Here is a 25629-nt window from a genome sequence, read left to right as displayed (position 1 = left end):
TAGCTCCTCAGGGGTCTCTGATTCTTCCTCCTGAGAAAAAAAGGAGAGGCTTTCCTGGACCACCCACTTCTAGGGACATTGGTTCTTAGTTGGGGCAGCAGAGAGTCCTGGGGAAGAACTGGATCTTAGATATGGGAGTGAGCCTGGCCTGGGTGCTGTGGATCCAGAAAGGAAGGCTGATTCTACAGCCATGCTGCCCCCAGAGTACATGCGCCTGTCCCACGCTGCCCCCAGGGTAGGTGCGCCTGTCCCATGCTTTCCCAGAGTACACGCACCTGTCCCACGCTGCCCCCAGGGTACGCATATCTGTTTTTCTCTGGCTCTTGCAGCTCAGAGTCATCTTATTCTTGGTCAGCATATTTTCTTAAGCCAGAATCTTGACTTCTTAAGGTCCCAATAATCTCTCTCTCTTTTCTCTGATTTCTGTTCTAATCTTCTATTGAAGAAATGAGTATGTCATGTCTACTTTAAATGGGCAAAACTGAAAGGGAAAATGGGTAGTTTAGCAATAATGGAGATTCTTTAATAGTCCAGTTGATAACAGGACGCTATCACTCAATCAAACCTACTTACAGAACATTCCTCCAACATTTCCAGGTGCTCATGGAACATTGTCCAGGACAAATGATATCTTCAGCCCATAGATCACAATGAATTCTAAAGAACATACTTTGTATAATTCCAAACTCCAGTTACATTAGATAGCTACAACACAGTGAAGTCTGGAAAAACCCAGATGTTTGGAAGTTAACACATCGAACTACTGTGTGCGTCAACCAGAAGGGAAATGAACACAAAATGTGTGGGATGCAGCTAAGCAGTGTAACAGAAGAAGGCCTCAAAAAACCCGGGCTCCTGCCTTAAAACACAAAAGGAGAGAAAACAAAACCCAAAGGAAGCGGAAATAATGATTAGCAAGGAGTCAGTGCAACAGAAAACAGTGGTTTTTCGCTGACCAACAAAATATTTACACACGAATTACCAAAATGATGATTTTTGAAAAGGGGCACATCCTATCAATCCCAAAGAAATGACCAGAACTTGCAAAGGAACGCTAGGGGAGCGGTGCCAACAAATTAGATGAAATGGACACATTCCTTCAGTTGATTCAACAGAAGTCTTAAGGCTTCATGCAAAAGAAAGCTCAGGGCCATATGGCTTCACCAGTGCATTCCGCTAGTAATGCTAATAATCACTCACAAACTCTTCCAGAAAACACAGGAGGGAACACTTCCCAATTCACTCTACAAGGCCGTTATCCCAATACCCAACAAAACCAGAGATCAATGTCCCTCGTGAACACACGTGTAAAGTCTTTAAAACGTTAGCAATCCGAATACAGTGACATTCCACAGCACAGACAGGTGGGATTTATAACCGGAACACAAGGTTGACTGAACATCTAAAATAATAATAAACCACGGTCATAGAACAAAGGACAAAATCATCTCAATGGATGCGGGAAACTGTGACAAAATCCCATACCCGTTTGTGGTTTAAAAAAAAAAAAGTCAACAAACCTGGAATCGAAGGGAGCCTCTTGGAATTGATAAAGGACATCTGTTTAATCTCCAAATGCTGCTGTATCAAGCCATGACAACTCAGTTGTTTGAAGTGGCACAGATATATCACCTGCCAATTGAGAGGTCGGAAGTCTGTCAGGAGTCTCACTGGACTGTCAGCAGAGCTGCTTCCCTCTGCTCCAAAGGGAGAATCTGTTTTCTTGCCCTTCCCTGCTGTGCGAGGCACCTGAGTCCCTAGCTCCTGACCCCCCTCCTCCATCTTCAGAGGTGAGCAGCTGGGGGCCAAGTCCTCTCATGGCCTGGAATTATAGTGGGGCCACCTGGAAATCCATGTTTGTTTCACCGTCTCCAGGTCAGTTGATCAGCAGCCTCAGTTCTGCTCTGCCACGTGACCCGACATATTCGTGATTCCAGGGATAAGGACACGTGCAACAGTGGCTGGCAGCGTTATTCTGCCTGCGACACTGTGGATCAGAGACGTAAGCCAGCGTCGTAATTCACGGTTAGTGATGGAATGCTTCTCACTGAAGTCAGGAACACAGCAAGGATCTCTGCTCTTGCCACAGAAGGCAGTGCACACACTGAAAAGGAGGAAGCGAGAATGTCCTTATTCACAGATGGTGTGATATTACATAGGGCTTCCCTGGTGGCTCAGCTGGTAAAGAATCCACCTGCACTGCGGGAGACCTGGGTTCGATCCCTGGGTTGGGAAGATCCCCTGGAGAAGGGAATGGCTACCCGCTCCAGTATTCTGGCCTGCAATAGTCTGTATAGTCCATGAGGTTGCAAACAGTTGGACACAACTGAGCAATGGCTTATCCTAGGGAATCCAGCTACACACACCTGGGACTAATTAGGAAGGTCCTGGGAAACCCGATCACCAAGAGAAACCTGCCGTATTTGTACATAGTGAAAACAATCTGAAAAGGAAATTAAAAGAGCTGCGCTCAGGGACTTCCCTGGTGGTCTAGTGGCTAAGACGACACGCTCCCGATTCAGGCCCAGGTCTGATCCCTGGGCAAGGAACTGGCTCACACGCTGCAATTAAAGATCCTGCACGTCACTACTAAAGACCTCAGACACTACAGCTGAGGCCTGGCACAGCCACATACATACATACATGTATGTATATTTTAAGAAGGAAAAAACCGGCTCCATTCATATAGCATCAAAACTCATAAAGTACTTAGAAATTATCAAAAGTAGTACAAGATTTATATACTGCAAACTACCAGAAAAAAAAAAAAAAACTGCTAAGAGAAAGAAAATGTAAGTAAATAGATTCTATATTCCTTAAAGATTTTTGTGATCTTGGGTTAGGCAAAGAGTTTAGACACCACATCAAAATCATAAGCCATGAAAGAAAAAAACTGATACACTGGAATTCATTAAAATAAACTCTCTTACTTCAAAAGACAACAGCAAAAAAAAGTGGCAAGCCACAAACATAAAAATATCTGCAAATGTTATCCTTGACAATCCATAAAGTCCTGTCTATAATGTTCAGCGTAACAACTCAGTAAGGAGACAGTTAAAAAATGGATGAAAGTCTTGAATAGACACTGTGCTAAAGAAGATACAAGAATGCCAATAAACACATGAAAAGGTGCCCAGTATCAATCGTCAGAGAAACACAGAAGGGCTCAAAACCAAAAGAGAACAAAGCCGACTGTACCAAATAGCGGTGAGGATGTGGGACCAGACTCTCACAGTCTGTAGAATTACGCAGTCGTTTTGGAAAACATTTTTTAAAAACAAAATACTATGTGAACCAGTAACTCCACTGCTAAGAATCTACCCAACAGGAGTGAAACCTGTGTCCACACAAAGGCTCTCGGCAACGTTATACATAATAACCCCAGAGACACCAACCAGATGTCTATCATCTGATGTATGAGTAAACAGACATTATTCAGTCACAAGGAGGAATGAAGTTCCGATGCCCGCTTTGTGGACGAACCCTGAAAGCGTGCTCGGCGAGACAGGCGAGTCACAAAGGGCACCTGCTGTGCGGGGCGCTCTAACACCGCAGTGCCTGCACAGTGGCACACGCTTGCTGAGAGTCTCCGAGTTGTACTGTGTGCTGACGGGTGGATTTCATGGTGTGAGAATTGTGTATCAGTAAAGCTGTTTTATTTAACTGATATGCAGAGTACATCAGGAGAAACACTGGGCTGGAGGAAGCATAAGCTGGAATCAAGATTGCCGGGAGAAATATGAAGAACCTCAGATATGCAGATGACACCACCCTTATGGCAGAAAGTGAAGAGGAGCTAAAAAGCCTCTTGATGAAAGTGAAAGAGGAGAGTAAAAAAGTTGGCTTAAAGCTCAACATTCAGAATACGAAGATCATGGCATCTGGTCCCATCACTTCATGGCAAATAGATGGGGAAACAGTGGAAACTGTGTCAGACTTTATTTTTTTTTTGGCTCCAAAATCACTGCAGATGGTGATTGCAGCCATGAAATTAAAAGACACTTACTCCTTGGAAGGAAAGTTATGACCAACCTAGATAGCATATTGAAAAGCAGAGAGATTGTTTTGCCAACCAAGGTCCATCTAGTCAAGGCTATGGTTTTTCCAGTGGTCATGTATGGATGTGAGAGTTGGACTGTGAAGAAAGCTGAGCGCTGAAGAATTGACGCTTTTGAACTGTGGTGTTGGAGAAGACTCTTGAGAGTCCCTTGGACTGCAAGGAGATCCAACCAGTCCATCCTAAAGGAGATCAGTCATGGGTGTTCATTGGAAGGACTGATGCTGAAGCTGAAACTCCAATACTTTGGCCACCTCACGCGAAGAGTTGACTCATTGGAAAAGATCCTGATGCTGGGAGAGATTGAGGGCAGGAGGAAAAGGGGATGACAGAGGATGAGATGGCTGGATGGCATCACCGACTCGATGGACATGAGTTTGGGTGGACTCTGGGAGTTGGTGATGGACAGGGGGCCTGGTGTGCTGTGAGTCATGGGGTTGCAAAGAGTCGGACACGACTGAGGGACTGAACTGAACTGAAAGCTGTTTTAGGAAAAAAAAAAAAAAACTGTTGGGTAAAGGCATCAGAGTTGATACTTTATTACATTATCCCAACATACTTCTAGAAAAACATTTCAGCCTAGACAAAATGAAATGGAGGAAAAAGGGTAACACTTAATAACAGTATCAAAAGTAACAACCATCCATAGGAAAAAATTTTTTTTAATATATGCAAGATCATAACACAGAAATCTACACAAATACCAGGGAGAGAAACTGAAGAAGACCCAACTGTGCCCCGTCCACACTGGAAGGGGAGACTCAAACTGCCCCAGGTCAAAAGTGGACAGGCAGTTGTGCACACGTGACAGGCTGCCCCCCGTGGACAAGGAGGAGGCCGGAAGCCCCTGCACACGGAGAGGGGTCTGCTCTGCCTGCAGAGTTCCGTGGGAGCCCAGATAGGGCCCGGCTACCTGGACCTGACCACAGCAAGCTGGAGCCCGAGAGGGAGGAAGAAGGGAAAGCCACTGCCGAAATCCACCAGGAAGAATGAAGCTCAAACGGCAGCTCACTCTTAGGAAGCAAGAGAGAGGGGAGGCCCCGAGACCATCTCAGAGAAAGGGCAGTGATGGGTCCCCCAGGTCTTTTAAGAGAATACTCTCAAGTCCACTGGCAGAACGGGACGTGACACTGCAAGGAGCTTGATACGTACGTCAGCCTAGATTAAAAAGCTTTTCTCCCCACAGTTTTTCCATTTAAGGAGCATCTTATGAGGCCACATGAAGATTAGAACTCTCACCAGAATGACAATGAAGAGAATGGAGAGGCAGATCAGGGTGCCGAAGACAGGCCTACTGGCCACACACGACAAGGGGCTGCATCCAGAACACAGTTTAAAACAAGTCGCACTGACAGCACCCAGATAACTCAGCAAGAGACTAAAACGCACTTTACAGGAGGCGACAACCCTCTGGGCAGTGAGTCTCTCTGAAGCGTTGCCTGCCGTCACTGGCGACTGAAGAAACGCGGGACAGCGACAGCCACTGCTTACCCGCCTTTGGGCTGAGTAGACAGGGTGGGGTGCTAGTGAGGCCCCCCTGGCCCCGGGCGGGGGGTTGTTACCTGCCAGGACGACACACCCTGGGCCCGGCAGGTCCACTCAGGACATAGAAATGCGCAGGGCCCTTCAGGGCCGCAGCCCCAAGGCAGGAGGCGGGGAGGGGTCTACAACGTGGTGCCTTGTCCATGAAGACCGGAAACCAGGCTCCTCAGGGGCCCTTGGGGTCAAGTGGGAAGAGGCCAGGGCAGTAGTCGTCCTGGGTCAGAACAGGCCACCCCGGGGAGCAGGGACAGAATTAGCCCCAGGCTTCTCCCAACTCAGCGGGCTGACCACCAGCTACTGCAGGACTTGGGCAAGGCTAACCCGGCTGCCGCAGTCCCAACAAGGGTTCCCCGACACACAAGCTCCCCAGGGATTTACAGGAAGTCCCACCCCAGGCCTGTGGGTGTCAGGGGACAGGCGCCGGCTGCTTGCCGGCTGGGAGCTTTTCGGTGCAGAGGCCCCAGGGCCTGACTCCTGCTGAGTCTGCACTTTCTACTGTGTAAATGCGTGTTTGCCCTGTAAACTTCTGGGTGTGGACTTTCTCCCTGCAGATCTATAATTTCTCAGAAGAGAAGCTGAGAGATGACCTGGAAAAAAGTCAAAGCTCAATAAAGGGAGGAAGACAAAGCCAGTCCTTGAGTCATGGCATGATCTGGGGAGGGGCCACGAGGCACGGGGTCTCTGGGCCCGGGGGCTCCTGCCTCACCCCCAGCCCTCCTCCTCGGCCTCACCGGGAGGCCTCCACAAGCCTAGCCTTATCCACGCATGGTTCCGCCTTTTTCAAGCCCTGATGACACAGGCCATCCACCCCAGGGGGAGCAGAGGAAGAAGGGGTAGGCGGGCGCCGCAGCCACGGGCAGAGTCCTGGTGAAGGGGAGGGGCGGCTGGAGGCCAGCCCAGGGACGCAGCTGGGTCTGGAGGAGCCGCACCCTGCCTCCCACGTCTGACCCGGGGCTGACCTCAGGCCAGACACTGGCCCCGCCCGGCCTGCACAGTGTGGGGTGGCCGTGCCCCACGGGTACCCCAGAGGGCAGGAAGGGCCGCTACTGCGGGGGCTGGTCTCACGGCCCCAGGATGTGGCCCCCGAGGCCAGGCTACCCCCACTCTCCTCCCTGGAGAACAGGGCCGGGAAAGCAAACAGAGCTGCCAGGACCCGGCCAAGCATTCCTAGAAGAGGCTGGGGGTGGGGCACGGCCAGACAGCAGCTGACCCTGAGGTCACGGGAGAAGCGGAGGCTGGGCCAGGCCCTGGGAGCTGACCGAGGATCCCACCCAGGTGGGGAGGAACAGGCGGGGCGTGGTCAGCATTCGGGGGACTGGCAGGCCCAGCTTAACTCCCACACAGCCATCGGCTGGGCAGGGAGCCCCCAGGAGCCCCGAAGGGCCCCCACCCCCAAGCAGGGGGCGGCTGAACACTAGCCCCTCACAGGCTGCTCCAAGGGAGACCCCCGCCCAGCACTGCCTTCAGCCCCAGCTCGTGGCCAGCCCTGCAGGGGGATGGGGGCGGGGGAGCCAGGATGATGGGGATGGGCCTGCGGGCCTCAGAGCTGCACCCACCCTCCTTGCCCCTGAGGGCACGGTGGGCAGACGCCGCCCCCAGCCCGTCCCCTGTGCCACCTGCCCCACGCCCCGCTCTCAGAGCCGCCGCTGGCGCCCGGCAGGAGGGGGTTAACGGCGCTGGGGCCAGCAGCTGGGCTGGCCGGCAACACGGGTGCTGCCCCGTGGAGGGGAAATCCAGAGGGCAGGAGCAGCGGCCCAGCAGACGCCCGCTCCCGCTCGGCACGAGGGATGGCCCCAAGCAGAGGTGAGGCTCCCGCAGTCCTGCCACTCGCGCAGGGGTGGCCAGCCCATGCCCCAAGCCCACTATGGTAGGGGCTGCCCCCGGGAGGGCTTCGCTCTGGGAGCCCCCGGGGGAAGCGTGGCCACTTGTCTGGGGGGTCCGCCCACCTCCTCTCCCACCCTGGGCCCAGGAGGGGGTGCGGGGGATGCAGGGCCCCGCACCACCCCAGGGCCCCGCCCAGGCCCCCCCACTCCTCAGAGGCCAGGCCAGTGCCACCCGGTCCCCTTGCGGAGCCTCGCCCACCCCAGCTGCCGTGCCCACCCTGAGACCCGGAGCACTCAGGACAGGGAGGGGCGCGGTGCCGGGGACAAGCCCAGTGCCCAGTGGAACTTTGGGGGGCCTTGAGGGGAAGCCTGGCATCCTTTGTCCAGTGATAAAACCAGTCTCCAGTGGTCAAAGGCCTGGGGCCCCATCGGCCCTCGAGGCTGGCACCCTCCTCCTCTCCCCATGCTGGCTCTGGGCTGAGTCCCTGGTACGTGCCACACACATACCAGGGAGGGAGGTGCCCCTGATTGGGGGGTCTGACTGGGGCAGTGGGCATCCAGCTCAGTGTCCAGGCCCTCAGGACAGCAAGCGCTTGCCCACCCAGGCCTGCTCCAGAAGGTTCTGTCGCTCACGCCTTCCTCCAGGCCTGCCTGGCAGCCTAGGCTGGCTCGAGTGTCCACCTTGGGGATGAGAGTGACACACGGCCTAGTGGCCAGGTCCCTGGTCCCCAGTTCCCTCTGGTCCTGCACAGTGGAAAGGGCAGCCGGTCTTGACCCGGAGGACGTCCCAGTCCTGCCCGTTGACGTGGGGCCCGCCTCTCTTGCCCACACCTTCCGCTCTGGTCAGCAGGGCCTTCTCTTAACGGGTGCGTGTCGTGGTCCTGGGGTGCAGCTGAGGCCTGGAAGGTCCCGTGTCTTGCTCCGACCTGAGTCCCCGTCCTGGGCCCCTCCCCAAGCCCCTCTCCCCGCAGGAGTCCCGGCCCTGGTGGTGCTGCTGGTCTCCTGGGCAGCGCTGGGTCCCCACGGCCTGGAGGGAGTGGAGCCCGTGGCGCCAGCAGACCCTGAGGGCCTGCAGTGCCCGGCTGTCTGCTCCTGTGGCCACGACGACTTCACGGACGAGCTCAGCGTCTTCTGCAGCTCCCGGAACCTCACGCAGCTGCCCGGGGGCCTCCCGCCCGGCACCAGGGCGCTCTGGCTGGACGGGAACAACTTCTCCTCCATCCCTGCGGCTGCCTTCCGGAACCTCTCGGGCCTGGGCTTCCTCAACCTGCAGGGCAGCGGGCTGGCCAGCCTGGAGCCGCAGGCGCTGCTGGGCCTGCGCGGCCTGTGCCACCTGCACCTGGAGCACAATCGTCTGCACGCGCTGGCGGCGCACACCTTCCTGCACACGCCCGGCCTGGCCTCGCTCGGCCTCAGCAACAACCTGCTCAGCCGCCTGGACGAGGGCCTCTTCCGGGGCCTGGCGCACCTCTGGGACCTCAACCTGGGCTGGAACAGCCTGACTGTGCTGCCCGACACCGCGTTCCAGGGCCTGGCCGGCCTGCGGGAGCTGGTCCTGGCAGGTAACAAGCTGGCCTACCTGCAGCCTGCGCTCTTCTGCGGCCTGGGCGAGCTGCGAGAGCTGGATCTGAGCCGGAACACCCTGCGCAGCGTCAAGGCCAATGTCTTCGTCAAGCTGCCCAAGCTCCAGAAACTCTACCTGGACCACAACCTCGTGGCCGCCGTGGCCCCGGGTGCCTTCCTGGGCATGAAGGCACTGCGCTGGCTGGACCTGTCGCACAACCGCGTGGGCAGCCTCCTGGAGGACAGCTTCCCGGGGCTGCTGGGGCTGCATGTCCTGCGCCTCTCACACAATGCGCTCGCTGGCCTGCGGCCCCGCACCTTCAAGGACCTGCACTTCCTGGAGGAGCTGCAGCTCGGCCACAACCGTCTGCGGCAGCTGCCCGAGGAGGCCTTCGCGGGCCTGGGCCAGCTGGAGGTGCTGGCCCTCAACGACAACCAGCTGCAGGAGCTCAGGCCCGGCGGCTTCCTGGGCCTGCGCAACCTGGCTGTGCTCAACCTCTCCAGCAACTGTCTGCGTGACCTCCCGGAGCGGGCCTTCCAGGGCCTGGCCAAGCTGCACAGCCTGCACCTGGAGGGCGGCTGCCTGGCCCGCCTGGGCCCGCTTGCCTTCGCAGGCCTGTCGGGGCTGCGCCGGCTCTTCCTCAAGGGCAACAGCATCGCAGACGTGGACGAGCGCAGCCTGGGGGGCCTGGCTGAGCTGCTCGAGCTGGACCTGACTGCCAACCAGCTCACGCACCTGCCCGGCCGGCTCTTCCAGGACCTCGGCCGCCTAGAGTACCTCCTCCTCGCCCGCAACCGGCTGTCTGCGCTGCCGGCGGACGCCCTGGGGCCCCTGCAGCGCACCTTCTGGCTGGACGTCTCCCACAACCGCCTGGAGGCGCTGCCTGCGGCGGCGCTCGCACCACTCAGCCGCCTGCGCTTCCTCAGCCTCCGAAACAACTCGCTGAGGACCTTCGCACCGCAGCCCCCTGGCCTGGAGCGCCTGTGGCTCGAGGGCAACCCCTGGGACTGCGGCTGCGCGCTGGGCGCCCTGCGGGCCTTCGCCCTGCAGCAGCCAGCCTCCGTGCCCCGCTTTGTGCAGGCCCTGGCAGAGGGTGACGACGACCGCCAGCCGCCCGTGCTGGCCTACAACAACATCACCTGCGCCAGCCCGCCCAGCCTGGCGGGCCTCGACCTGCGCGACGTTGGCGAGGCCCACTTTGCCCACTGCTGACCCAAGGCTGCCCCGGCGTCCTGACGGGCCCTCGCGACCCCGGGGGGACACAGTTCGGGACCTGCGAGCCCCAGCCTGCTCCCTGAGAGCCTGTTCATGAGGGTCAGGGACACGGCCTCCCTAGCTGTCATCAATTAAAGCAACCAAATAAACGGGGCCACGTGTGAGGGCAGGGCTACAGCTCAGTGCGGGTGGGGTGCTAGCCAGCGCCCCTTTGGCTGCCGCGGCCCCATGGCCTGCCCTGCGCCCAGCCTCCCTTCTCATCTGTGAATCCCCAGGTCACCCCCCTGGGAGTGGTGGGCCTTCACTCGGGTCCTCCGGGAGCCTCACGCGTCAGCCCCTCACCAGCAGCGTCCTCAGAGGCAGCTTGGTCCTGGGAAGAGGGGGGTGGAGGGGGTGCAACCATCCCTCTCTGGGTCCCTGTGCTCCCAGCCAGACCCCTCACCCCCAAAAGAAGCCCCCCAGGGCGTACTCGTCACCACTCCCCCCCATGGAAGCGGGGGCCCAGGGCTGGCCCCCTGGCCTGGACACACCCCTGGCAGAGCACCCAGACTCTTCCCCGGGAGAGTGGCATGCAGGCCGCCGTTCCACCGCCCAGGATGCATCCCAGCTTCCCCAGGACCCACGCAGGGAAGAGGCCCGGGGCTCCGCTCCACACTCGCCTCTCCTGCCCGTCAGCCTGGCCCCCGGCCTGGGGCAGGCCCTCGGCTGTCTCTGGGCCAAGCCTGGCCACTCACACAGCAGGACTGCTGGCCAGTTTCTGGGACTCGGGGGTGGACACTGTCTGCATAGGACATGGTGACATGGGGTCCGGGCAGAATGCTCTAGAAAGGTCAGACATGTAAACATGGCTGTGTGATGCGTTTATTTCAGCTCCTCTGAGTTACAAGTTTGACCCCTGACTGGGTGTCACCTCCTTCACTGGGATTCCGGGCCAGCAGGCCAGGCAAGATTCCAGACGCACCAGCTCTGTGGTGCATGAACAACGTGAAGACTTGGCTGTCGGGAGCAGCAGTCTGTCTGGGCCACAGGGGTACCAAGCTGTGCCAGCAGGGAGGGCAGGCCACGGCGCAGGGACGCCATGCCATCCCTGGGTGACTGGGCAGAGCCACTCACTGTCGGTGGCTCAGCCTAGATGCTGCCGAAGCTCCGCAAATGTCCAGGGTGGGCCCCGTGGGGAGAGGGGCACACGGGGCCTGGCTGGGCCCCTGCTCCAGACCTCCAGCCCCACAGCGCACAGGAGCGCTCAGCCCGCCTCAGTCAGGAGAGCCCCGCAGGCGTCTCGCTGAGAATCTTCTGGGCGATGGAGGAGAGCGCGGGGAAGGCGGGGCTGTCGGGGAAGTCCTGGATGAAGTCCCGGCCATCCTCCAGGCTCCGCGTGAGCTCGGGGTCCAGGGGCACCGAGCCTGGGTGGGGGTGGAGAGTGGGCGGTGAGGGCCAGGCTGGGAGGCCCAGTCCACCCCCTCAGCCCAGGAGCCCGCGGGCAGCACTGCCGAGGCCCCGCTGGACCCATTCCCGGGCTCAACCTCCCCAGGACGCCCAGCAGCCACCCAGCAGGCCCTGCCGCCTCCCGGGTGCTCCTGCAGAAGAAAGCACAGGGCGCCTGTGGCTGGCAGCTCTCACGGGGCAGGGAGTCGGCGGGGTGGGAGGAAGCCCCCTCTCCCTGGGGGGGGCAGGGCCCTGTGGCAGCCCCAGCCCACTCACCCAGGAAGGGGACGCCGGCATGTCTCGCCAGCTCCTCGCCGCCTCCCTTGGAGAAGACGTTGGTGCACTCCTGGGACACAGACACGGGGTCCACCTCCATCCTCTGCTCGCAGGGGGCGGGCGGGGTGGGGGGGAGCTGGCCGCCCATGCCCGCAATCGCCCAGGACTCACCGAGCAGTGGGGGCAGACAAAGCCGCTCATGTTCTCCACGAGCCCGATCACCCGCAGCCCCACCTTCCTGCAGAAGGTCAGCTCCCGCCTCACGTCCCCCACGGACACCGCCTGGAGACCGGGAAAGGGGCCGGGGCAGCAGGTGGGTACCCCGAAAACAGCCAAGATGGGTGAGGAGGACAGGGCAGAGCGTCTGCCCCGGGGCAAAGGCGCCCGTGTGGGAACAGTACCTGGGGCGTGGTGACCACGAGGGCCCCCAGGGGGCTGTGGGGGCGCAGGGCGTCCACCACGGCCATGTGCTCATCAGAGGTCCCCGGGGGCGTGTCCACAAGCAGGTAGTCCAGCTGCCCCCAGGCCACATCGGACACAAACTGCTTTATCAGCGCTGCGGAGACCCAGGGAGGCTCAGGGTTGGGGGTAGCAGGCGGGCAGGCAGGGTCTCACTGGGCCCACGCTCCCCCCAGGGCAGGGCGACCTTTGGGCCCGGGCCCACCTGCATTCGGAGAGCTGTGTGTGCCACTGTGCGCCAGGAGCAGGGAGAGACCCTTCCCCAGCACCCCCAGGACTTCTGCTCAGGCCCTAGGTTCGATGGCTGGAGCGGGGATCCTCCAAGGGCAGATGTCTGTGCCCCAGAGAGATGGCCTGTGGGGAACGCCAGGCAGGCATGGCCTGGGAGCAGCCCCCACCCCGGGCCTGCTCCCACACCTGGCAGCCCCGCACTGGCCCTCGGAGGGAGCCGAACCCTGTCTGCTGAGGCAGAGGCACCAGAGCCTGCCCAGGTGCCCCACAGGGCGCCTTCCTGCCCGGGGGAGGACCAGGCAGCTGAAGGCCTCATGGCTGCGGCTCATGCTCTCGCTCCCCAGGCCAACTGTCTGCGTACTTGCAGGCTTGACGGGTCAGGGTTGGGGGGAGCGTCTTGGAAGTGAAGACCGGCAACAGTCTTTCCCCCAGCGCCCGAGGTGGTGGGGCGGGTGGGGAGCAAGCAACCTGGCGTGGCATTACCGTTCTTCTTGGGGCCTCTCCACACCACAGCCTCGTCCGGCTGCTCCAGCAGGAAGCCCACAGACATGAGGGAGATGCTCTGCTCCCGGTCCACGAAGACAGGCACCCAGCCACTGTCGCCCTGGTGCACGGCCCTGCCCTGCGCCCGGAGCATGCGGGGGATGCTGGGGCCGCACAGGTCCACGTCCAGGATCCCCACCTGCAAGAGGGCGTCCAGGCGGCTTGTGAGGGCCTCTGACCAGGCGCTGCCCTGTGTGCCTACCCAAGAGAGCGGGGGCTCGCGAGGAGACAGGAGGCACTCACCTTTTTGCCCGCGTGGCGCAGGGCCAGTGCCAGCTCCGTGGAGATGGTGCTCTTCCCGACGCCCCCCTTTCCTGAGAGGACGAGGACGATGTGCCGGACGCCGGCCAGGTTTCCAGGCTCTGGTCGGAAAGACAGAGGGGAGGAGGGCCGGGTGTCTCCTTCGTACCTTCCTTCCGCTGCCCACTCACCATGGTCACCAGGCACTTCCTACACTCATGTCCTGAGAGGGCCGTCCTGAGACCTGCCCCATCACCACACATGCAAATGCGGCCACGTGAGAGGGATTCCAGCAGACCCCAGACCCAAACCACTGCTTCCTCAGAAACGGTTGTCCCCGCTCGGTCTGGAGCAGGGCTGCTGCGGCTAGAAATGCTGCAAACCCTCTGCTCTGCAGTGTGCACACGTGAGTGCGTGCACACCTTGCATGCACGAGGCCAGTTCCAGCCAAAACCTCCCAGTGGCTCCAAGGGATGAGGGTGGAGACCAACGTGCTGCCGGCCCCTGTGCCAGCACCTCCAGGTCTGACCCCAGGGGGGCAGTGCCCTCCTCTGGGGGCAGAAGCAGCCCTCCTAGCAGCCCCGGCCTCCGGCTCAGGAGGCACCCACACCGTGTGAGGGCGGAGGAGTCAGGTCACTCGGATGGCTCAGTTTCGCCTTAAGAAACCCTGGGTACCCCCAGGGCGCCATAGTGCCAGTGCCAGACCCCAGGCAGACTCTGCCCCAGCTCCTGTTCCTCCCAGTGAGCCTGAAATGCCACCCTGAACACACGACTCCCACCCCTGCTACCCCACAGAGGCGCCATCTGTGTACAAACAACCCTCAGCCCCTGCAGAGAGCCCTGAGGACCTCACCACGGAGAGTCCTGCCTGGCCTGCAGCCAGCTGCTCACTCCCGCAGCCTCCCTGCACCCCGGCTCCCCAGGAAGGGCTCAGTGTGAGGTGAGTGAACACTGTCTCCCTCCTGACCCATCTCTCATGGACAGGTTCAAAGGCCGCTGCCACCAAAGGGTCCCTAGAAGGAACTCAGGGTGCACCTGGCCTCTCCACAGGCCCCGGGCGTAAGGCGGTGCAGTGCCTGTCCTGGGTCTCCGTCTGGAGATCCTGTACGGTGACAAGGAAAGGGCACCATCCCCCAGCCGCGGGTCACTGCCAACAAACACAAGCCTCGGCCACCTGCCTCAGGCTACCGTGATGACTTAAAAGGCTATTACTTAAACTGCTTTAATACCAGAAAGTAGTGGGGAGGGGGGGACTTCCCTGGTGGCTCAGTGGTGAAGAATCCTCCTGCCAATACAGGAGACACTGGTTCGATCCCTGCTGTGGGAAGATCTCACATGCCACAGAGCAGCTAAGCTTGCCTGGGATTCTCCAGGCAAGAACACTGGAGTGGGTTGCCGTTTCCTTCTCCAGTGCATGAAAGTGAAAGTGAAGTTCCTCAGCCATGTCAGACCTTCAGCGACCCCACGGACTGCAGCCTTCCAGGCTCCTCCATCCATGGGATTTTCCAGGCAAGAGTACTGGAGCGGGCGCCATTGCCTTAAGTAAACTCAAAGGCTTTTAAATGATGACAAATCAAATGCATACTACTACAGGGGACAGGCTGCCCGGAAGGGGCAAAGGAAAGCAGTGTCTCCCCACAGAGGAAGTGAAGGATCCCACGTGTGGATGAGAGGACCAACCAATCAAGCCTTAAGTCCACCCAAATCTAGATTACCTACCTGATACACTGGACAAGTATGGGAGTCTTTGTATGTAAAGAATCTCTCCAATAGGATACAAGCACCTGACAACAGAAGCTGCCTCTGGGCACAGGGAGGTTTACTGCATAGCCCGTGAGGCTTCTCGAATTTCTGTGTGCATTTGCCTCTTCGTTAAAATAAGTATTCATCATCAACCCAGAAACCATTCCCCTCCCCTTGCAGCAAGTGTGCCCTTACCATAACAAGCTTCTTCTGATTTTTCTATCCAGTGTTATGTTTATAATCTGATGGATGAATCCAGCGTTGTAAACACTTTGTGCTCAAGATATCAGACCCGAAGTCTTTTAGAAAATAATGTGGCTAAGGTCCATCTAGTCAAGGCTATGGTTTTTCCAGTGGTCATGTATGGATGTGAGAGTTGGACTGTGAAGAAAACTGAGTGCCGTAGAATTGATGCTTTGGAACTGTGGTGTTGGAGAAGACTCTTTCGAGTCCCTTGGACTGCAAGGAGAGCCAACCAGTTCATCCTAAAGGAGATCAGTCCTGGGTGTTTATTGGAAGGACTGATGCTGAACCTGAAACTCAGCTTTAGCCACCTCACGTAAAGTGTTGACTCGCTGGAAAAGACCCTGATGCTGGGAGGGATTGGGGGCAGGAGGAGAAGGGGACGACAGAGGATGAGATGGCTGGATGGCATCACCGACTCGATGGACATGAGTTTGGGTAAACTCCGGGAGTGGGTGATGGACAGGGAGGCCTGGCGTGCTGGGATTCATGGGGTCGCAAAGAGTCGGACATAACTGAGCGACTTAACTGAATCTGTGCGAATCCGGCTGTGCCCAAGGTATACATTGGGTTCCATGCAGATTTTATTTAAAAAAAAAAAAAAAAAAAAGGCTTAGGAAATCAGAATAAAACTTCTACAAAAAACAGAATGTGACGTTCAGGTTTCTCCTTCTTAGAGCGCCTTATTCAAGTAAGACTTCCTTCTAAGCGCCGTAATGACACGTGCGCGCACCTCTGAGAACTTTATACCGCAAATAAGATGGTGTGCTGAAACCCGGAGCCGCGACTAGCAGCTGCGGGTCTGCCCTTTCCTTCTCGCCTCGGCGCCCGCCGACCCGCAACGCCCCGCGGCCACGCACACTCACCCACAGCAGCTTCCATCCTCCCCTGCTCGCCCCGCGTCCTCCCCCTCGCAGCCCGCCTCCCTCCAATCTGAGTGAAGCGCCTTCGGGCCAATGGGCAACGCGAACCCGCCTCGGCTCTTTTTGATAGGCCCACGCGCGCTACCTTAGCCAATCAGATTGCGCAAGGGGTTCACGCAGGTTCCGGCGCAGACGATGTACAGGACAGGGACCCACTTCCGTGTCAACGCCCCAGCATGGGACCGCTTCGTTTGCCCGCCCCATGTCCAATAGGCGTGCGAGACTTGTCTCCAGCCGCTTCAGATGTGGCCAATGAGGACGTCGAGCTAGGATTGACAGGGCCAGCAGCCTCTCAGCAAGAGGCGTGTGCAGCGGGGCCCGCCCCTCTTTCGAACGCCGAAGTCAAGTGCACTGCGGGGCCAATGCGGCGCCGGGGGCGGACCGCGGGGCGGGGATTGTTTACGTCTTGCTCCGGAGCGGAAAGTAGGTCACGGCTGGCCCGGCTGAGCGCGGCGGCGCAGAGCGGCTGCAGGTGAGCGGCGGGCCTCGGCCGCTCCTCCCCGGGTCTTCCGGGCCCTGCTGCCCCGCCTGGGTCGGGACCCCACCGCACCCGTTGGCCTCGCGGAGCTGCGGGCGGCGCGGCCGGCGCGCCTTTGTTCCGGCGGCGGCGGCGGAGCCAGAAGAGGCGGGCGAGGCTCTGCGCCGCAGGCCGGGCGGGGCGGCGGGTGGGAGGAACCCCGCGACTTCGCCGACCCTTAGTGCGATACCCGACGGGGAAGCGACCCCTGCTGCAGCGGTGTTGTCTCGGGGCCGTGCATCCCGCGTGCACAGCCTGGCGCCTACTGTTGCCGTGGCGGTGGCGGGCGGGGCTTAGGCCGGGCCCGCCGTGGCCGGCTCCAGTAGCGAACCCGGGTCTGCAGACGGGCTCCCATCCCTCAAAAGCTGTGCCTGCGCGCGTCCCTTGCCATCCCTCGGGATCGTGGCGGGGGACAGTCCCGGTCCTCCTGGGGAATTTCAATACAAGATCCCAGAGATCGACTTGTAACTGTAAGTCAGGCTTGGAAGTTGAGAGCCAAAGAGGGGAGGGGAAAGCGTTCTGGGCAAAGGGCTGGAAAGAACCAGCAGCCGGAACAGGGCCGGAACTTGATGGGCTTAGTAGGATTTTGCATTTTATCCGGAGAACAATGGCAAGCCCTGAGAAGTTTATAACTTGGTAATTCAAAATTTTTTAAGATTTGTGTTTCGAAAAAGCTGGGTTGTAGTGAATGAAGTGGGCGGAGCCGGAGCGGAGGAGTCGTGCGGGGGTGGGGGAGGCGCGGTGGCGGCAGATGGTTCAGGACACCGTTGGAGGTGGTGTGGGGCGTGGAGGGCCGTGGTGGGAGGAGGTGTTGGGATGACTGCTGTGTGTCTGGCATGAGGAACTGGGAGAATGGAGATGCCATTTGTCAAACTAGACACTGGAGGAAGGGCAGGCAGGGCTTGAGATGCCCAAGGGACGGGTAGGCAGGACACTTGGGTTCCTGAGGCCAAACTCAGAGAGGGACCTTTGAGAGTCATGGATGTCTGGATGGTGTTCCACGCTCTCTATCTGAGTTTCATCAAGGTGCTTGGATCCTGGAGCGAGGTACAAGCTTGTGAAGAGAGTTCCAGACCTGGGTGGGCTGGCACAGGCTGCGGGACCTACTGGTGTGCTGTGTCTTTCTCTGCTCCGACCCTGTGGTTTCTTCCAGCTCCTGTCCACCATGGCCAGGCGCCCGCGGAGCAGCAGAGCATGGCATTTTGTCTTGAGTGCAGCCCGCCGAGATGCGGATGCCCGGGCTGTCGCTCTGGCAGGGACTGCCAACTGGGGCTACGACTCTGATGGGCAGGTAGGTCCAGTGGGTGAGGTCGGCATGGCTGGACAAAAGTGAGGAGACCCCTAGGGCAGGCACTGCCTGAACTGAGATGGGAAGGGAAAGATGGCCCTGGGGGCAGAGGAGGAGATCATCTTGGCTGGACCAGTCGCTGCACATGCTGTTTCTGCTCTCCCAAGCACTTCACACCAGTTAACGGCACACGTGGCCTTGTGTGGTAGGACCCCAAGGCAGATACGTTTCTCTGTAGTGGGTGTCAGTGGGTATTTCGGTCAGTTCACTTAACAAAAACGTTTCCGTTCCATCTACTCAGCCGATTACAAGGGTGGTTATTGTATCTCCAAGTGCAACTTTTTGGACATTTCCTCTGCCTGTTGAAGTCTGTGCTCTGTATTTGTGTATATGCACCTGAAAAAAAGAACTTTGATTCTTAAAGACAACCACTATTACTGTGCCTTCCTGTGCTCAGGATCCTGAGCTCTGCGAGGCCCAGGAACACAGAGGCCGTGAGGAGGGCGGCTCAGCTGTCTGTCTGCTGGGCAGGTTCCTGAGGGACCTGGGGCTTTGCAGCCGGAGCCTTGTCGCACTGACCCTGCAGGGGGCTGTGTGCACTCTGTGTCTGCCGTGGGGAGCCTTGCAGTCAGGCTCCTGAACCTCTCAGGGCAGAGCTGGGCTTGGGCTCTGCCTTGAGTCACTGCCGCTGTTCTTGGGGATCTCTGACTTGGCTCTGGTCTGTTAACCTCACCCAGCCTTGGTGCCCTGGCTTATCCAGGTGTCTGGGGGGACAGATGTCTCTCCCCGCCACCTCCAGCATGAGGGCAGCTGAGAACCTGGAACCACCAGGCTTTGGGGCGGAATTGGAGCTGGTGGTATCCTGGGCCCCCTTCCCAGGCCTCCCTTAGCTCCCTGCCCAGGCCAGCAAGAGGCCCCGGCCTGCATTCCTGTCCCGCCTCCAGCTCCCACTGACCACGTGGCCCGGGCAGTCTTTCCTGCCTGCGTCTGCCTTGCTGGCTCATTGCTGTGGGATGCGGGAGGCATCCAGGGGCTGGAGGCGCGGTATCTGACACACACTTGCAGCTTGTCCTCTTGTCTAGCAGCCCTGAAGGCTACATGCACACATCGCTGCCCCTGCTGCTCTGAGCTCTCTGTGCAGCTTGTGGAGAGGCCAGTTCTGCCCTCCATGCAGGGGGTTACATGCTGGATGCCAAGCATGGGAACTCCAGGGCCAGCAATGCTCAGGTCTGCGCACTGGATCGAGGAGGGGTGTATCCTCCCACAGCAGGGGGCCTGCCTGTTCCCCAAGAGCCGGGTGCTGGGGTCCCTCAGCCTTTCTGCGGGTGCAGGTCTCTGATCGGCTTGACCTCCTCATTCACTGCCTGGCCTCTGCGTTGCTTCCCTCCTACTCAGGGCTGAGTGTGATCGAGCAGGGACTCCATCCTTGGGGGAGGAGGCAGGTGAGCAGGGAGCCAACAGGAAGGAAGAGGACGCAGAACTCAGGCCTGGCAGAGCCTCTTTGAACTGGTATCCAAGAGAGATCCAGGGGCGAACAGACCCCACCCCGACCCCAAGGGGACAAGGGTGGGCAGGACAGGGAGCCGGGTGGGGGCGCTGACGCTGTCTGAGGAGGGTAAGTCTGTGGGCTTTGCTCTCAGGGCAGCAGAATCTCAGGTCTGAACAGGTCCACTGGACTGCTGTGCAGAGGGCATTTTGGGCCAGAGGGGCACCCAGAGGCCAGGAGAGTGAGGGTGGAGGCCTGAGCCCTCCCAGGAGCCCAGGCCAACCTGGGAGGGCTCAGCACAGGCACATAGAAGCGGTCTGTGCCTTGGGCCCTCGCTGGCTGGCCGGGGTCTGGAGCCCAGGTGGGCGTTTGGAGGCACTCTAGCTGGCTTTCAGGAGGGTCTGGTCAGTTGGTCTCCGGAACCTGACCAGCTTAGCCTTGGCGTCTGGTGCTGGGCTGATATCAGGCCCCTAAGGCTTGGAGTCTTTCCTGTGAGGACTGAGCCCCCGTGCAGAGGGCATGCGACCGCAGGGCTCCCTCAGCAGGGCCCTGTGACGGGGGTTGAGCTGCCCTGGGCACAGATGGGGAAGCTGCAATCTGGGCCGGGTGTGCAGGCCCTGTGATGGCGATCGGGCCCTAGGAGCCCAGCTGCTGCTCCGGGGAGACCAAGCTGCCTTCGTTAGGTCAGTGGCGGGCTTTGCCACGGGCTCCCCTGTGTATCCGTGACCTAGGAGCTCTTGACCTTGAGGGATGGCTGAGCGTGCAGCCCTGCCAGGGGCTGATGAGCCACTGGGCCTCCAGGGCTCTTGACTCCATTCCCAGGAAGCTTCCTCGTGGTCGGCCTTTGAGGAGGAGGCCGGAAGAGGTGTCCATGGTTGCAGTGGCTGGCTGTGCCCCGGGGCCAGGGGTGGTCCTCTGGAGGCCAAGCCCCAGGTCCCTTCCTCCGGACGTCCGGCTGTTGACCCATGGACCTGCAGCGGGGCAGGTGGATGGAGGGTGTCTGGGCCGGTGCCGGTAGGTCGGGCGGCAACATCTCCCATGTCCCTCAGCACAGCGACTCAGACTCCGACCCCGAGTGTGCGTCCCTACCGTCGTCCATCCCCAGCGCCGTGCCCGTGACCGGGGAGTCCTTCTGCGACTGTGACAGCCAGAGCGAGGCCTTCTGCGGCAGCCTGCACACCGCCCACCGGGGGCGGGACTGCCGCTGCGGCGAGGAGGATGAGTGTGAGTGCAGGGCCACAGTGGGCGGAGGGCCTCCAGGTGGGCCAGGGCTCAGCCGGGGCCTCTCACTCTCGCAGATTTCGACTGGGTCTGGGATGACCTGAACAAGTCCTCGGCCACCCTGCTGAGCTGTGACAACCGGAAGGTCAGCTTCCACATGGAGTACAGCTGCGGCACGGCGGCCATCCGGGGCACCAAGGAGCTGGGGGAGGGCCAGCACTTCTGGGAGATCAAGATGACGTCACCCGTCTATGGCACCGACATGGTGAGTGGCCGGTGGGGCCGGGAGGTGGGGGTGCTGCCAGGCGCCTCGGTCCCCTGCCCCCTCTGCCCGCCCCCCTGTTCCCAGATGGTGGGCATCGGGACGTCGGACGTGGACCTGGACAAGTACCACCACACGTTCTGCAGCCTACTCGGCCGGGATGAGGACAGCTGGGGCCTCTCCTACACGGGTGCGTGGGGCCCGGGTGGGCGGGGCTGGGGGCCCCCAGGCCGCGGGGCTCACCCCGACCCCGCTGCCCCCAGGCCTCCTCCATCACAAGGGTGACAAGACAAGCTTCTCCTCGAGGTTCGGCCAGGGCTCCATCATCGGCGTGCACCTGGACACCTGGCATGGGACGCTGACCTTTTTCAAGAACAGGAAGTGCATAGGTGAGGCTGAGACCTCCTGTGGCCCCAGGGAGCAGGGTCAGAGCCCCTGGGGGGCTGAGTGCCCTGAGGCTGTTCCTACCCCCGCCCCAGGTGTGGCGGCCACGCAGCTGCAGAACAAGAGGTTCTACCCGATGGTGTGCTCCACGGCGGCCAAGAGCAGCATGAAGGTGATCCGCTCGTGCGCCAGCGTTACCTCCCTGCAGTACCTGTGCTGCTTCCGCCTGCGCCAGCTGCGGCCCGGTTCGGGGGACACGCTCGAGGGCCTGCCCCTGCCACCTGGCCTCAAACAGGTGCTGCACCACAAGCTGGGCTGGGTCCTGAGCATGAGCCGCCAACCCCCGGCGCCCTCGCCCGCGGCCAACGGCCCCGAGCCCCGGCGCTGCCAGCGGAAGCGCTGCCGAAGGACCTAGCCTGCTCCCTCATCGAGACCCCCCGGGGCTGGGACAGCGAGGTCCCCGCCCCTGCCTGTGAACTGCCCCATGGCCGCCGAGGGGAGGACCGAGCTGAGGTTTGTCCCGCTGCCCCTCTGCTGCCTGAGGCTGGGACGGGCCTCGCTGTGGGGGCTCCGGGCTGTCAGCCCTGTGACCCCGAGACCCAGCCTGTCTGCTCCGGTGCTGGGCGTGAGAACAGCTGCCGCCCAAGCGCATCTGGGTTCAGGTCTGGGGGGCTGGCAGGGGAGGGGCTGTGGGGCTGTGGGCTGCTGCCTGCAAGGAGGATGCTCCTTGAGAGGTTGGCTCTCCCTGCCACCACCGGCCTCAGGTTTTTCTTAACTTGCTTTGCATGTTGTCAGCTCTGTTCCTCCTGTCTGAGGCTGAAAGCGACCATAATAAACTCTTAAGTCTGATGTCCAGCTGCCTATAGAACGAAGCGGGTCAAAGTGAGGCCTGGGGCTCACAGGTGTCTGCACTTGTCTCCTCTTGGGGCCTCACGATACCCTGGGGAGAGGTAGCCTGGTTTTCTCCTCCCTCTAAAGCTTGTCTTAAAAATGAAGGTGCTCCCCCCCAGCCTCCCAGTGATGGGAGTTTCCCCTGTGAGACCCAAGGCCCCTGCAGCCCTTCCTGCCAGTGCCAGCTGTCTACCAGCCCCTAGGCCAGGGTGCACACCTAGGGCATGTGAGCCCCGCCCCCTACCGTCTCTAGACCTTACGCAGGCGAGAAAAGAATTTCCACTTCTCCTCCCAGTTATGCAAGATTTTTCTCTGCTGCCCCCTCATCCCCCAGCTCGGGGTCAGACCCGACCGAGAGCCCGGGGTGTGGGGCGCACCACCCCCGTGGTTTCCCACAGGTCCCCGGGGCAGCTGTGTTCTCTCCTGCCTGCAGGCAGGGGAGGCGTGGTCAGGAGCCCAGGTCCAGCAGGAGGTCGGGGTCAGTGGTGGTCAGGAAGAGGCAGACGCGGCGGGAGAGGTCGGGCCCCACCCTGCGGGGCGGCACACCCTTGCCCGTCTTCACCGGGAGGTCGGCCAGCAGGCCCAGGCGCTCCTGCTCGGTGCCACAGGCCATGTACGCCTAGGGCGGGTGCAGGGGTGAGCAGCAGGCCTTGGGAGCCGGCCCCTGTACCCAGGGTCTGGGTGAGGGTGGGCACCCACCTGCTGCAGCAGGCGGGGGGATGGGAAGGCGCTGACAATGGCGTCGGCCACAGCCGGGCTGACGCGGTTGAACTGCCTGACCTGCCGCCACCAGGCCCGCCGCAGCCCCGTGCCATCTCTGGCCACTTGCTCGCCTGCCGCCCAGCGCCCAGAGGTACAGAAGGGGAAGGCCCCAGACTCCCGGGCCTGCCTGGGGAAGGGGTGCAGGGAGGTGCTAGAGGCTCCTTGCCTCTGCCGAGCACCCTGCCCCCCCCTCAACAGAGCCTGGGACCCCTCAGCCCTGGGACACCGCCGCTCCCGGCCCCCCAGCAGCTCCCAGAAGGGAGAGAGTCACGCACTTGAAGGGGCGCTGGGCGAGGGCCTTGGTGAAGGCACACACGTGCTGGCTCAGCTCCTGCCAGGAGGCTACCAGCAGCACATCCACGTTTGCCCAGAGCTGCAGGCGCACCAGGGCCTAGGTGGGAGTGACCGTGGTGTGGGGCACAGGGTTCCCCAACAACACATGCCCCCATGGGCCACACCAGCCCCGATGTGCCCTGGACAGCAGCCAAGGACCAGGCCCCAGGCCCACCTGACTGCCTCACCTCCTCCACCTCAGGCCAGCCGACCGCCACCTCGGCGCGAGTGACCGCTGGATGCTCTGGCTGCTGTGTCTCCTGAGCGCTGGGCTTCTGAGACCTGGGCAGATGGACCGTCCCTCTGGCCTCCCCCGACCCTCCTCCCTCGCCCAGAGCTGCCCAAGGGAGGGGGTCAGCTGTGACACCAGCCCCCAGAGCCACCCCGCCTTCCCCCTGAACCCTCCCGTCCCGGTGAGGCAGGCCAAGGGTGTCAGGGTGACCAGTACCACAGGTAAGCGTCCAGCCCAATGACAGCTAGGTGGGGACGGGCAGGGCTCTCAGGTGTGACCCAGGGCACAGGACAGGTCGGGCCACGTACCTGCAAGCCAAGGAGGCTCACCTGTTCCTCGGGGATGTGGCAGGTGGGGTCCACCGGCCAGCACCAGCTTGCAGGAAGCAGGGGAGCCAGCCCAAGAAAGACCCCTCGGTGCTGGGAGGGGCGGGGTGGACTCCTCCACCCAGCCTGCTCTTCAGAAAACCAGCCCTGTGCTTCCCACAGGAAAGTCTACAAAAGTCCCCAGGCACATCCCAGGCGCCTAGAAGACTTAGACTGAAAACCCCTCCCCATTCCTGGCCCACCTCTAACTAGCATAGAACAGGTGCTTGATGAACTGTGAACCCTGATGTCCAGGGTCTGGCAGAGGGTCGGACCTAAACACACTCTGGTGCAAACGTCAGCTGAGAGCAATCCCTATTTCTCCTCGCACCAGGAGGGGCTGGGTTGTGGGGTGTCACAAGGCCGACTGCACAGCCAGCCTGCGGCCCTGGTCGCCTGGCCCCCACCCGCAGTTGACCACCTAACTTCTGACTCAGGGCTCAAGAGTACCTGCCCTATCGTGGCTTCTACAGCCCAGCGGTTTCCCCCACTTCAGCCCTGATGCCCAAGGCAGAGCGCCCAGCCCTGCCATCTGCCGACAAGGCTCTTTGCCTGCTCCCCTACCGCACCTGGGTCAGCTGGAGGACGCCTCGCACAAACTCTTCGGGCTCCAGCAGCAGCAGCACGTGGGGCTCATCCTCAGCCCACACCTCAGGGGGCACCTGGGGAACATGGGGGGCGCTGCTGCCCACCCCAGGCCACAGTCCGGGCCCCCAGGAGTGCTGGGGCTCACACAGGTTCTCCCCGGACTGCTCTCCAGCCCAGCGTCCCGACTTTTACTAACACCGACCCAGAGTGCCAGGCGTCTATGCCTGCGGCCACAGCCTTGGACGGGCCGAGAGGGCCGGTCCCTCAGCGCGGCCCTTCCTTCAGGCTCTGGGTCCCAGCCTTGTACAGCCCGCTCCGCGACTCCCATTCTCAGTTCACTGCTCTGGGAAACGTGCCTCTCAGAGCAGCTCTGCCAAGTGAAACACCCAACCCAGGGCTGCACTCGGCCCCCACCCCCGGGACACTCACACCGCGCGGGCAAGGGTCTGGGCTCTCTCGGCTCCAGCGGAGGCTCCGCGCCGGGCGCTGCGGCTCCGCGCGGGGCTCACAGCCCAGGGCGTGCAGGGCCTCCATCAGGGTGTCGGCACCGGCGTCTTCCAGGACGGCTGGGACGGGGCGCAGGGGGGCCGGCGGTCACTGCTCCCTCCCCCGCGCGGGCACCGGACACCCACCGCCCAGACAGCGCGCTGCCAGCACTGACCCCCGGCCGGCTCCCAAGGCGCAGGGAGGAGTCCGTCCAACCCGGCCCAAGGCCGGGCTCCCACCCGGGCGGCTCTCCGTACCTGGGTCCACGAGCACCGCCAGGCGACGCACTGCCTGCCCGGGCCGCAGCCGCCGCAGCGCCTCGGCCGCTGGCCTGCGCTCTTCAGCCGGGTCCCGGCCCCTCGCAGGGGTCTCCGCGCCAGCCGGGCCTTCGGCGTCCGAATCCGAGATCTCCCACGTCGGGGGCCGCCGCTCTCCCAGGCCCCGGCGGGCGCTCCCGGCCCTCCCGGGTCCAGGCCTAGCCATGGCCCGCCCGGCCCCTTCTCCGCTTCCGGCCGTGCCCGGACTTCTTT

General features: G+C 61.0%; 4 protein-coding genes across 8 annotated transcripts; 2 read left to right on the top strand and 2 right to left on the bottom strand.

The window, feature by feature from the left end:
• The first annotated feature begins 6620 nt into the window (after positions 1–6620).
• IGFALS (insulin like growth factor binding protein acid labile subunit) lies at positions 6621–10365 on the top strand. The gene is made up of 2 exons (XM_070779424.1): positions 6621–7402; positions 8379–10365. The coding sequence occupies exons 1-2, from the start codon at positions 7387–7389 to the stop codon at positions 10196–10198; spliced, it is 1836 nt and encodes a 611-aa protein (XP_070635525.1). The 5' UTR covers positions 6621–7386; the 3' UTR covers positions 10199–10365.
• Positions 10366–11046: 681 nt separating this feature from the next.
• On the bottom strand, positions 11047–16328 carry NUBP2 (NUBP iron-sulfur cluster assembly factor 2, cytosolic). Its single transcript, XM_019987246.2, has 7 exons — positions 16228–16328; positions 13379–13497; positions 13076–13274; positions 12304–12458; positions 12074–12184; positions 11903–11972; positions 11047–11604 (listed from the first exon to the last, which is right to left on the bottom strand). The coding sequence occupies exons 1-7, from the start codon at positions 16241–16243 to the stop codon at positions 11459–11461; spliced, it is 816 nt and encodes a 271-aa protein (XP_019842805.1). The 5' UTR covers positions 16244–16328; the 3' UTR covers positions 11047–11458.
• A 325-nt stretch (positions 16329–16653) lies between these two features.
• SPSB3 (splA/ryanodine receptor domain and SOCS box containing 3) lies at positions 16654–22291 on the top strand. 2 transcript variants are annotated; one of them, XM_019987244.2, is made up of 7 exons: positions 16654–16756; positions 17955–18092; positions 20625–20799; positions 20874–21061; positions 21146–21248; positions 21322–21447; positions 21538–22291. In XM_019987244.2, the coding sequence occupies exons 2-7, from the start codon at positions 17967–17969 to the stop codon at positions 21855–21857; spliced, it is 1038 nt and encodes a 345-aa protein (XP_019842803.1). In that variant the 5' UTR covers positions 16654–16756; positions 17955–17966; the 3' UTR covers positions 21858–22291. The 2 variants fall into 2 exon arrangements, with proteins under 2 accessions (XP_019842803.1, XP_019842804.1); XM_019987245.2 differs by lacking the exon at positions 16654–16756 and adding an exon at positions 16791–17271.
• EME2 (essential meiotic structure-specific endonuclease subunit 2) lies at positions 19571–25629 on the bottom strand. Of its 4 annotated transcripts, none has more exons than XM_019987240.2 (9): positions 25357–25629; positions 25043–25179; positions 24595–24687; positions 23877–23968; positions 23617–23710; positions 23371–23486; positions 23033–23218; positions 20665–22952; positions 19571–20546 (listed from the first exon to the last, which is right to left on the bottom strand). In XM_019987240.2, the coding sequence occupies exons 1-8, from the start codon at positions 25580–25582 to the stop codon at positions 22892–22894; spliced, it is 1005 nt and encodes a 334-aa protein (XP_019842799.2). In that variant the 5' UTR covers positions 25583–25629; the 3' UTR covers positions 19571–20546; positions 20665–22891. The 4 variants fall into 4 exon arrangements, with proteins under 4 accessions (XP_019842799.2, XP_019842798.2, XP_019842800.2 ...); XM_019987239.2 differs by having other exon boundaries at positions 23033–23222; positions 25357–25623; XM_019987241.2 differs by lacking the exon at positions 23371–23486 and having other exon boundaries at positions 23033–23222; positions 25357–25628.

Source organism: Bos indicus, chromosome 25 (assembly GCF_029378745.1).
Source record: "Bos indicus isolate NIAB-ARS_2022 breed Sahiwal x Tharparkar chromosome 25, NIAB-ARS_B.indTharparkar_mat_pri_1.0, whole genome shotgun sequence".
In the NCBI taxonomy this organism is placed as follows: domain Eukaryota; kingdom Metazoa; phylum Chordata; class Mammalia; order Artiodactyla; family Bovidae; genus Bos; species Bos indicus.
This window is presented reverse-complemented; position numbering and strand designations above follow the sequence as displayed.